This window comes from Asparagus officinalis, chromosome 9 (assembly GCF_001876935.1).
Source record: "Asparagus officinalis chromosome 9, Aspof.V1, whole genome shotgun sequence".
NCBI lineage: Eukaryota > Viridiplantae > Streptophyta > Magnoliopsida > Asparagales > Asparagaceae > Asparagus > Asparagus officinalis.
In genome coordinates this window covers 64,925,975-64,938,345 of record NC_033802.1, presented here as the reverse complement: position 1 = coordinate 64,938,345, position 12,371 = coordinate 64,925,975, and the positions used below count along the sequence as shown (strand labels likewise).

Below are 12,371 nucleotides of genomic sequence, written 5' to 3'. Positions count from 1 at the left end.
TCATATATTATTCACATTAAAATTTTTGCATTCGATCTTAAGTTAATTTATTTCGATTACAAGTGTGTAATCCTTGTATCTATTGAAATTTTCAAATAACATCTTTACTCGTGGTTTATTAACTTATCAAATAGTATAGTCTGAGTGTTGCATTTTACAAGAAGATGTCTATTTACCTGGGTGCTATGGCAGTATATTTATTTTCATCGATACTTACGGCCTTTCTTCCACTCTTAAAAGGAATGTGTTTGTTCCATTATTTTCTGGGCATCATGCATGAGAAAATTTGTAATGTGTCTTCAGTCGGAGTCCATATTATATTCATTTATAATACGCTTTGATATAGACTCTTAATACTAACGAGCAATTTAAGTTCAGTAGAATTGGTTCAGCGATAGAGTTTGGCATTTTTGACTTAGGTTATTCTCTTGCAATATGTTACGACAACTCGTAGACATTAACGTTAGCTACTAACAAAACAAACAAAGATAATACATAATAATATCGATTATGAATGGAAAAGTATAAGATGATAAAATTGAATGCAGATTGATATAGTAACGAACTATCATGCTTGCATTCTATCAAGAGCTTAATATAACTTGGATTCAACTTCATGTGCACTGTACTGTTGCACCACTAACACTGACATCCCTTCCCTGATACCTGTCAACGCAAGCGGGTCCCCTACGGACCCTAGCCCCGGACACTCCATCCACTCTGTCAGCCCTGCAGTCATCGGTGACACTCCCTGCGACCTCCACACGATGCATAGATCAAACGTATTATCCATCGCCCTGATCATCGCCGTCATCTCTTCGCTATTGTTCACCATTCCCTCCACATACTCGATTGACTCGTTGCCTAGGTTCCTTGTCCGGATCTCATTCACGTACTCCTCATCAGGGATTTGACTTGTGTCAGCCTCAAATTTTCCTATGTCGATGACGCTAGAATGCTGTAACTGTTCATTGGTAACTGAGAATGACATTGGTGACAACATACTCGGTGCCGCTGCAGCAACTTGTTTGCCAGGGACGAACCTCACCAGTGTGAGGGTGACAGCAGGGAACTCTGCCATCCTCCAATCATAATAGAGTGCCTCTTGGTTGTCAGGGCTGCCAAAAAAGAGGAGGACAATACGTCGCTTGGTGCAGAGACTGGATTTTCCGGCGACATTCTCAGCAGTAAGGCTGCGATCAACGAGGATAACAACGGAACAGGGTGCGGAATCTAGGACTCTTTGGTTGACATTACGGATGGAAAGATTGCCCGCATCATCAACTGACTGGAGCTTGTGGAAAGGTGGGATAATGATCGACGAATGCTTTTCTTCTTCAAGGGTGCAGATGTCGTCGTGCATTGTAGTGAGGGAGAGATGGCCGTGTGGGCTTAATTGAGATGCCGCCTGCATGTTGTTCGTAGGTCTCGAAGGCAGAGAGAGATAATGTCCTTAGCTTGAACCTCACTTTGTTTGCTATTAAATCCACCAGCTTTCGAGGACATGGAGTCAGTGTCGCGCGCAATGAGCATGGCAGACTCTGCCTGTGAGCTCAATGTGGTGAAGAAAGGCGTCGGGTATCGGAGATCTCTTCATAGGGTTGGACATGTTGAGGAGGCTGATCAAGGTAGCAGCATTATTGTTGGAGCGTGCACAAGCGAGCATTCGGAGCTCATCATTTGGCTTCACGCTCATAAGAGATCACTCTTTGTATTCGACGATATGCTCCAATGGCTTATACGCACTGACACCAACGGCATCATCAGTGCTGTCATTAGGTCAAACGTCTCTTGGGCAATGATCTATGACACATCAAATCGGTCATTGGTCATTAGAAAGAAAATGAGTTGCCTAGCACTTATGACTGAATCAACTTTAGCATATATATATATATATACACACATAAACACACTTTTATCGCTAGCGACATTGAGAAGGCTTATTTCGGCAAGGCCAGGGGTTCATTAGGAAACCAAGGGAGAGTACTTTGGACAATGGCACGCTGAAGTACAAAGATATCAATTTAGTGGTGACCACTTGTAATGATCGAGAGGATGAAGATGAAGTTGAGAATGGCGATAATATCAGAGCGCTCGATTCTTGATATGCCAGTCTTGAACCTGCTAGCACTAAAGTATATTGGCAATAGTAAGCCTGTAACAAAAGTCTCCAATCTCTCAACCAGTGCAGTACCATGGGATCCATGCGGAAAGATCAAGCCATAAATGAACGCCCCAAAGACACCATGTATGCCAATGAAGTCAGTGATGTATGCATACACCGTAACACCCATGATGGCCATTCCGAGATTCATATCACTCATGGGCTCGCCTTTGGGCATTCTGTCCACGAGCCATTTTAGTATAGGCTTCACCAAGACAATGCAGACAACAAAAACTAGGCTAGGCAACACTCAAGAGAATTCATCGTTGATGACATAGGACAATATGGAAAGTCGACCGACCTCTGTGTTTAGAACCTTGAGATATCTAAGGACTCAAGCGAGCACAGGAAATGTTGCGATCGAAAGAGCCAGAGCGAGATAGATGTAGAATGCATTGTTCTTTTGTTCGTCAAGTAATCGCGAAAGGGAAAGACAGCAGTCTAAGGTAATCACAAAGACGGTCTTAGTAAAATCCCTCCGTGCATTTGTAATATTTTAGAATAAGCACACGATCAAGATGTAAAATTGAAGAACAGTAAAACTGTTACTTGTTTATATCGACATACTAGGATCCCAGCGAGGAGTACCATAGGCTGACCGAAGGGCTTCAAGATCGCATAGAGAGCTCGACTAGTTAGCGTTATTATGAGGAGTTGGATCAGAAACGATCTTGCTCTACATCGGGAGTTGTCAAATTCAATACACTATTGTTCATCTCTGAGGTTAGAGCCACTCGAGCGTGAAGAATACTTGCTTGTGCTCAACAAAAGAAGAAGAAAGACGGAATTAAATGGAATTGAAAAGAAAGAATTAGAGAGGCAATAACTGGATTCGATGTTTCTCATCTTCTCCTTTCTAATATTAGTGAAATGTTAGCGACGAACTTTAGAAGAACATAAACATTTGACGAAGTAAGATACAAGTGTCATCTATGGAGTTTGTATCAGGATTGATGAGATGTGCCTTTGATGGTTGTCTCGATTTCACGTTTCAAGCCTGGGTATCAGTTCTTGTGTCAAAGTTGATTATTTTCCTCGAGTTAGATAAGTTCATCTTTCTGGAAGAACAATGGAAGGAAGTTTACCATGTTCTTGTTTGCTGCAGTGAACCTCAAGCTATAATTCAAATACTCTGATAAAACTGAAGAATACAGTGCAGTTCACAAGGCCTTTTAAAAGAAAACAAACAGGGGAAAAGGAGAAAGAAAAAAGATGCAGCTACCCTTCATTGACTCAGCTCATGATCACCAAAGATCCTCTCCCTGTCAAAACCCAAGATTCTCGATCGAGGCTTTCTCATAAAATCAGCACTTGTTAGCAACCCATCAAGAAATCATCACCAACATCGAAACAAAACCGCTCCTCTTGTTCAATTTGATCTTATGAACACTTGCACTTAGAATTGGAGTCAGAATCCTAGCAAAATCCTAACGTCTCGAATTTTACGTAACTAAAAGTCCCACATTTGTTTCTCCATTGCATTCGGCCCATGAGCCATATGCTGGTACGAGTACATGACCTGCTGGCTCTCCTGTTGCCCATCGCCATAGCTCAACCCTACTCCGTTCGCACCATAGCTCGACTCGCCCAACCCCAGGAAATCCTGAGTCATCCTCACATCTCTCCCCTCCACAATCTCTTCGCAATTATTAACAACCATAGAGCCTCCTTGGCTCCCTCCACTCCTTTGATCAATAGGGGCAAATGTACTTTGCCTGCATTCTGGTACTTCTGATGGCCTCGGTCTTGATGAGTATCCAGTGAAGCCTCTGAGGAGTATAGGAGAGATTGACTCATCACTAACTTTCGCTCCCATTTCTGCCGCCTTTTGAAGCAAAGCTGTGGCTGACATGTAGGATGAGTTGTTCGTCGGCAACTGAAGGTTCGAAGAGCTTGGATTGAACATAATGCCTGAAGTGTTGGGGATGAATGGATTTAGAGAGAGAGATTTTAGGGGGTTGTTCGGTTGAGGTTCAGGGGTTGAGGAGTTCATCACTGTGTCGATGTTGGAGGAGTTGAGGCTTGGCATTGAGTTGGAGAACATTTCTTGATTTTGGCTTTGAAGAGTCCCAACCATTGCAGCGAGACCATGGTTGGCTCTATAGTTCTCTTCGGCTAGCGCGTCGCAGAATGCTCTGTGGGTTATGAAGCTATCTTTCCTGAAGTAACATAATAATTTTGGGGAAAAAATTAATATTGTGAGAACCTTTTTTTAACTGGAAATTCATGCAGGTTCCTGGCCAGATTTCTGAGGACTTAGTTGTTTCAGTTAAGTATGTTTGAAATCTTTGACAATTTACATGACAGTGTTTTCAGTAAATTTGTATTAATTTTAGTTCCTAAATAGGTTCCTTTTCCATGTGATATCTGTTTAATCTCGAAAGAGCTTATATAAACTATAAATTTTGAAAGCATAATTGCAACATATGGATTAAAACCAAATTTATTAACTTTTCTTGTTATATGTAAGAAATACCTTATTATTATTACTTGAATAAAGAAATACCTCATTAACTGAAATGTTTAATTTTATTTCAAAGAAGGCTATACAATGTTGTTTTATTTACTCTCCTTTTGTTATATATTATTGCGCATTTCTCACATTATGTGAAAACAGTCATATGTTAGTTATGTACAGCCCATATTTAGTGCAACTAGTAGTTAACATCAATGTTTCAGATTTGAATTTGAATAGGATTATTTGATTTCATAAATTTAACCACCCTTGGTGGAAATAAAGCATAATCTTGAATAAAATGGACGGGGAGAAAATACTCTCTTCAAACTCCCAGTATTTTGATGTGACTTCGAAAAGGAAACAATACCTAGAGAAGATAGTTCCACAATCGCAACGATACTCTTTAGTCCCACATATCTTCGCATGAGCTTTCCAATCCGATTGAACCGCGTACCTCTTCGAGCACTTATCGCACTTCCACTTCTTCTCCCCGTGCTTCCTCGAGTAGTGTTTCTTAATGCCTGTCAGATCTCCTAGAGCTCGGCTAGGATCATGGTGAGTACAGGTAACTTCAGGGCAAACATAAACCCTTTTCTTCACCTCTGTAGTTGTTCTCTGCTTTAATTTCCACGGAAGGTTGTGGCCTCTTCTATGGAGTTGGAGATTTTGGTCTCTCTGGAATCCTTTGTGACATACTTCACAAATGTAACGGTTTGTGGCTAAGAGGGTTCTTGGTGAGAGGGCTACAACCTCTGCATCTGGGTCTAAGAAAATTAAATCTCAAAGTCAACATCGAAAATGTGTGTTTCTTAATCGAGTTACGAAACCAAGAAAACAACATTGCTACATGATATATTACTAGATGATTGTTTTTAGTTTCAAGAAATTTTACAGGTTTGGATTAAAACTGTAATTTCCTGGATGTAGACCAAATATTTAGTTTCAACTTTATGTAATTTTGATACCTCACAAATCTAACTATATCTGATCTTCATCCATACCAATCAACATGCAGACTTCGGTTGAGTAAAATGTGCATAGACTGAGATTTATAGAAGAAACATCTGAATATGGAGATATTCAGTATCGATCAAAAACCATAATGAAAGTGGTTTGCACAAAATGATCGAAGCAGAAGGATTCTAAGGCTGAACATAGAGAAATTCAGTATTATCAATGCTCAGTTGAAACTCTAAGTAGCTCCAAGCTATTGGGTTATGTACAAACATAAAATGTCTGCTTCTAATAAAAAACTAAGAAGAGACAGCTGAATATGCTTCTGGTTGTCAGCTACCAGGCAACTACAGCATATATCCTAATAGGAGGTAAGCTAACTACTCATTCAATTTTTTTCATACTTCAACTTAATTGATTTTTTTTCTTTTTTCTTTTTTCTTTTTTTGAAGAACTTCTATTTACTTCTTGTAATAAAGGCTAATCTTTTTTAAACTATATTTTTCCTCGAAAGGAACTAAGGAACATATTGCAAAAACCTTCAGGTACAATCAAATGCCTTACAAAGCAATTTTAGAGAAAACTTCAGGACCCTTCTATGCACATAGAGATATGTTTGATACGAAACAAAATTTGTCCATATTTGGGTGAAACTGGAGAAATATAATGTACCTGGATTCCCTGGTAGGCTTCTTCTCTTCTTCACTGCAGGAGCAGCTGTAGCGTCCCCTTTGCTTGGAACTGCGACACAATTCCCCATAAGTGGCTGATGATGAGAAGTATTATGTGATTCTTCTTCTGATGTATTGGACATATTCGATAATGTAAATTCTCTCTTCATGTCTGAGGGAGGGGAAACCTGAACTGATATATATACATAGATTACAAACTTAAAGGCATCAGGAAACATCCAAGAAGAAAAAGAAGTTACAGGTTTAGAATTTGATTGCCTGAGCATAGTCCAAACTGCACCATAGTTTAATGGAAATGTTGACGATGAAGGATGTAGAGCTTCTTGTTTGCTTCTTCTGGCTTTCTAAAGTGACCGTTGGTGGTGAAACCGAGGAAAATACTGCCTGAAACCTCTTTCAGTCATTCTCTATTTTGTATACGTAACGTGTTAAAACACTGCATCGTCTAGACATAATGTCATCCGGTTCGCATGCCCTTGGTGATATTTACTGACTTTGGTTGAAGGAAACCACTAGTAAGATAGTTTTGTAGCAGTACTATGATTATTACATGCAAACATACTTCCTGAAAATACCTATTGAAAGCTATTTCATGATTCCCCAGTACATGCTGTTTTCTATTTTGTATTTGTAACATGTTCAAGTACTGCATTATTTGCTATTTTATCGACTTTGATAGAACTAAACCACTACTAAGACACTTCAAAATGCAGACATTGGTTATGTAGAATGTGGACTGAATCATTGTTACTGTTTAATCCAGCATATTGTATAGATTGGTAAAAGAGAGAAGATAAGAAAATCCACTAATAGAAACAAGAAAGACGAAGACAAGTTATTGAAGACAATTGAAGAGTGACAATGTGATAGATCCGGATGAAGAGACAAGAATGGAAATTATTTCTAAATAATTAATTGTTTAGGCCAACCAACTTTGATCAATGTATTTTTAAAAAAATATATAGTTGTTTTTTTGCAGTAAAAGATCATCTCTTTCTACAATAGAAAAGCTTGTCAATCTCAATCATTTTCCTACTTGATTGAAATTAACCAAAAGGTACAGGCCGTATGAGCCAAGACAAATGTTTACATGATCAAATAAATGGAGCACAATTAAAAACTTATATAAGTATTTAAGACTTGGTCATCATCTCAACTTCAAAGCAATGGTATCAAATGCTTTAAATGTTTAAAGTAAACATTTAAATGTATACAAATAGCCCTATTGTTAAATTAGGAGAACCCGTGTCAATTTCACAGGCTCTCGCCTGCTAACCTGTAGTAGTCTTTGCTGAAATTGTTTAAAAGTTTAATCAATTCTCAAATTAAAATAAACAAAGGTTGCATACATGATCATTGGAACTGAAAGGAATATATAATAGAAACTAGGAGATTAGATTCCAATTATATAATTTTCAGACAAAGACTGCAGTCCTGCATTTTTCCAAACCACTTGATTTAAGGGAAAACAAATCTCAATACAAATTTCAAGTACAGGTCAAGTGGAGTCGAGCTTGTTCAACTTCTAAACTCTGAAAATACGGAATTCATCCCTGACAGAGTACAAGAGAATTGGTCTTGATGTGGCTCGTTTATCGACAAATATTTGTTGTCCAGACACAAATATTTACTGCCAAGCGTCCTAAATAGAATGATGGTATGAACTTGTGCAGCCTCTTAAGAGAAAAATGGACTTTGGTATCTGGACAAAGTCGCAGCATTATCATAAGTTCAAAAACAATGTCATACAACGATTGCTATAAGTCGACAAACATTACTGATGAGCGATGAAGCATTTGCAAACAGCATGGTAGCATGGGATATAACAGTGAACTTTGCATTACTAATTCTCGACAATGCCTATGAGCATTTGCATTACAAAATTGAATTAGCCATTGTGCTAAAATTCAGGACAAGTGTATGGCTCAAAGTAAAGAAAGATGCTCAAAAAGCAACAAAGGAAAATATTTCAATCTTGATATCTGGAGTTTTTCTACACAATTGAAGACTAAAATTTCTCTTTTTCAATACTGCCTGTCGAAAATCCAAAACAAAGACGCCCTCTTTTTTCCTGCACACCTTGGCTTTTTTTCATCCCCTTCATGGTAAAGCAAACTGCAAGTCCTAGTCCTCATCTTGTCAATATATCATACATATATCCGCGACAAATTGTTATCTGATATGATGCGATCTGCGACATAAACAACCTTTTTTAGGCGCTTCCTACAATTAAATCTTTAAGGCAAAAAAGAGTTTTATCTAATGATAAAATGTAAACATGACTTACGCGCAAGTATTCAAGAATTTACCATTTTTGCTCTACCTTTATCTTCCAGCAGCATTCACATATGAAACAAAACAAAACTCTAGACACCCAAAATGATTTGAAACTTTAGTTGCAATGCAAGTGTCAGTACACCTGACACTGCAGTTGCTGCAACCGCTGTCGCATGCAGTTGTGTTGCTTGCTTGTCCGATTAAAAAAATTTCAATTAAGAACTGTAGTCTTTACTTTTTAGTTGCAGGGGTTTGTTTCTTACTATCAGATTTTTTTTAATCTATTGGGTGTTGCCTGTAATTGAATTGCAACAAAAATTTTATTTGCAGCTCAAAAAGATTATAACTGCGACTTTACGTCCAAGTCCGCATAAGTTGTTGGCTACACATTACAACGGAATTTACTAGTTGTGATTGTGTTGAGAGTATATGGTGGTAGATTGAAATGAGATCCAACTAATGGCTAACTATGTTTAATGAAACAACAGGATCTTGAAGAGAATGCTGCTTGAGATTACCCGAATCAAGTACATTGGTTCTGTTCTCTCTCTTTCTTCGCTCTTATACATTGTATTTCCCAAAATGAAATAGGAGCGACCATCTCATTAAGGTCTCTCAAGTGTTTTCGGGACTTTTTGAAAATCTTCATGAATAATATGGTTGTATCTCATTGCAGTGCCAATCAAATTGTGAGCAGGATGTTTTTGTTTCCTGCTCTATTGAGTAATTCACAATTTGAAGTATGAAACTGTTTGCATAAACATTCTGAAACTTTAAAAGATTTCTGTCATTTACACAAGTGAATGCCTTTACAAGGCAACTTAGGTTATGCTTCCTTTACTGCTAATATCATTTTTTCCGTCAAAAGTTATACTATTTCACAGGCACTCAATATGGTTGTTACAATGATTAACAAAACAATCAAAACATTCATTGGTATCACATTAAAAAAAAAGGTGTAGAAGCATAATTATGTCAACAATTTTAATACCAGAGCTGAAAAAAGTTGGAATTGATCTGGCTTTAGAATGCTAATATACGAGCTGTTCTTCGTACACGAACATGTTTCATGGAGACTGTCCTCATATGAATAAAGTACTTATATTGCTTATTTTGACAAATGTAAGATTTAGTATCACTATCATCATTTAACCTTCATAGAACATTTCAAAGACTACTCTTAGCCAAAATATTGATTTAAGGGCATGATGGCTCAATGTTCATCCAAAGAGGACAAAATAGTCATCAAACCCTATCCACAGTATAAAATAGCATTTATGCCATTTAACATTACAGCAGCAAAAAAAAAGGGGAAGGGGGTGGGGGGACACTAAATCTCTAGTAGAAATGGCTCCATTCATTGGCAAAAATTTAAACCTGCAGCATCTCTATCATACCATCTATTCTCCTTCACTCATCATTTACCTCGCCATTTCCTTCCTCGTTACGTATTTTATTTACAGAATCAACTCCTAACTCCTTTCGCTAGTTTAATATTATATTTAGAGCCATTCCTCAATGAGTTAGAAAGATTTCTTAGTATTTCAAATGTTGGCATAAAATGTTTTTCCGGATATTCTTCATAGTTAATGTCAATATGTCACATGTACTACGGGTATCTTCTAACTTTATGGAAAAAAAAAACTCAATGTATGAATATCTACAATAGGATGCATACATTCCAGTCAGTTATAATGGTTTTGTTCCGTCTCTTTCTTCACTATATCCCCTATGGCGTTTCGCATAGAACACGGGCATCCACGCACGGCGGCTTCACAGTGCTAGGTAAGGTTTGAGTACGATGTTAAGATCATCAAATGCGGCCCGAACTGATTAGAAGAGCACCATGAATTAGGTTCAGATTGAAGACGATATATATAGCCATCTCCATTCCAGATGAGGAGAAAGCATCTTGCACCAAAGTACGTACTTATTTGAAGCATCTGGGGTCCATTACATAGGGCCATTTTTCTAATAAAGCTTTGTTAAATGGCACCTCCTCCTGTAAATTAACAATCACCGTACTATCTCCTTAATCCATGTTAATCTAGGCCTACCTCTAGATTTTTTTTTTCTTTATTCCACTGAGTATACAACTGGATACTCTACCACAGAGATTTTATTTGGCCGCCATTGCATATGCGTGAGCCACCTTCATTAGCCTTCTCTCTTATTTCATGCTCAATAAGTACCACCTATAACTTTCACGCATCTCAACACATTCTCGTTTCTACTACTGCTTGGGGATGTTGCTTGTAAACTTCATTTTAAGTTTCTCACCCGGCCCGCAGGCCCGTTGGTGCGTGCAAGCCGTGGGACCCACCGAGTGTAACATACTGTTTGGCTCAAACCACTGTCAAAATCGACTAGCCGATGTTACACTTGAGTCTTTAGCTTTCACTATATAAACACCTTAATTTTTCACTCTCCCACCAGATGTGGGACTAAACTTCATTCGAAACATCGCTGTCAATTAGTGAGATGTCACATTTACCCCACCTTACAAAGGCAGCATCCTCGTCGCGACATGACAATTAGCACATCCCAGTATCGTCGCCAGGCGATGTGGACTCTAGAGGTGGCTCCTATGGGCTCTAGATGTGGCTCCTACCGCATCCACACGGTGTAGCACTTAACCCCGCATAGCACTTAGCTCCACACTTCCGGCTGACAACTGCTCTTATACCATTTGTCACGCCTTGGGCCCGCAGGCCCGTTAACACATGGTGTAGCACTTAGCCCCGCATAGTACTTAGCTCCACACTTCCGACTGGCAACTGCTCTTACACTTGAGTCTTTAGCTTTCACTATATAAACACCTCAATTTCCCACTCTCCCACCCGACGTGGGACTAAAACTTCATTTGAAACGTCTCTGTCAATTAGTGGGATGTCACACACCCTTAGGCATTATTGGCCTGATTGTTCCTATACGTGTATAGTAATTTCTATTCGCTAATAAGGGGGTTTTTCATAATATTGGTCCGCTAAAAGATCGTCTAATTTGAACTAGGCTTTACCAAAAGACAGTGTTATAAAAAATAAGTCCCCTTAAATCCTTCGAGGCACGCTAGATGTGAACCACGCCTTAAAAGAGACGTGCGTTAATAATATGAACTTATTGGAATTTGGAGGGTTATGCATCATCCTTCATGCAACTATTCAAAGCTCATGTTAGCAATGTACGGAAGCACACAAGAAAAAAAAAAAAATACTCGACCACAAGCGAAAAAGATCCCCGCCCTCCTTCATCTTCCGCCCACGGCCTCAGCCTGCCGCGGCGCCCTTCCCCGAATGCCGCACGCCCCTCCAATCTCCCTCCCTCCGCCGTAGCCACAGCCTCGACACCCCCCTCCTCCAACCCGCCCTCTCCGCCACCACGTAGCACCCCGACCTGCCACCGCAGCCGCGACCGCCACGCCTGCGACCCCGCAGCATCAGGTCGAGCCACACATCGCCCGCACCCTGCCTCTCCTCGACGTCGCACCTCGGGCCGCCCTCCGCCTAATAGGGCTCAAGGAGCGTGGTGGCCACCCCGACGGGGTATTGATAGGCCTATCCACGTAGAGCGACAGGGCCGAGTCTGGAATGGAGCGACCACAGACCGTGGAGCCGAGAGACCACTCGAGCTGGCCACGCAAGAGCGCCCACGCAGGCGGGACACGCCCGCGAGCGGGAGGGCTCAGATGGACGTCCTGCGAACGAGAGGGCGGAGGAAGCCAGCGGAGATGCGCAGAGACCGATATGCCCGTCTTCGACCGGAGCTGTCATCGCGGCGACAGGCCAGGAGGGCGAAAGGGACAGGCCAGGAGGCAAGCGACAGGGAG

General features: G+C 40.0%; 1 protein-coding gene and 1 pseudogene across 1 annotated transcript; both read right to left on the bottom strand.

Moving 5' to 3' along the window:
- Positions 593-3,393, bottom strand: LOC109823551 (annotated as a pseudogene).
- Positions 3,441-6,392, bottom strand: LOC109824800 (protein indeterminate-domain 2-like). The gene is made up of 3 exons (XM_020391447.1): positions 6,249-6,392; positions 4,990-5,386; positions 3,441-4,323 (listed from the first exon to the last, which is right to left on the bottom strand). The coding sequence occupies exons 1-3, from the start codon at positions 6,388-6,390 to the stop codon at positions 3,615-3,617; spliced, it is 1,248 nt and encodes a 415-aa protein (XP_020247036.1). The 5' UTR covers positions 6,391-6,392; the 3' UTR covers positions 3,441-3,614.

Excerpts from the sequence above, each read along its gene's own strand:
- LOC109824800 (XM_020391447.1), bottom strand. The coding sequence starts at position 6,390 with ATGTCCAATACATCAGAAGAAGAATCACATAATACTTCTCATCATCAG. Across the intron at positions 5,387-6,248 it reads AAGCCTACCAGGGAATCCAG|ACCCAGATGCAGAGGTTGTA; the intron begins GTACATTATATT and ends TAATTTTCTTAG. Across the intron at positions 4,324-4,989 it reads TGTGGAACTATCTTCTCTAG|GAAAGATAGCTTCATAACCC; the intron begins GTATTGTTTCCT and ends ATGTTACTTCAG.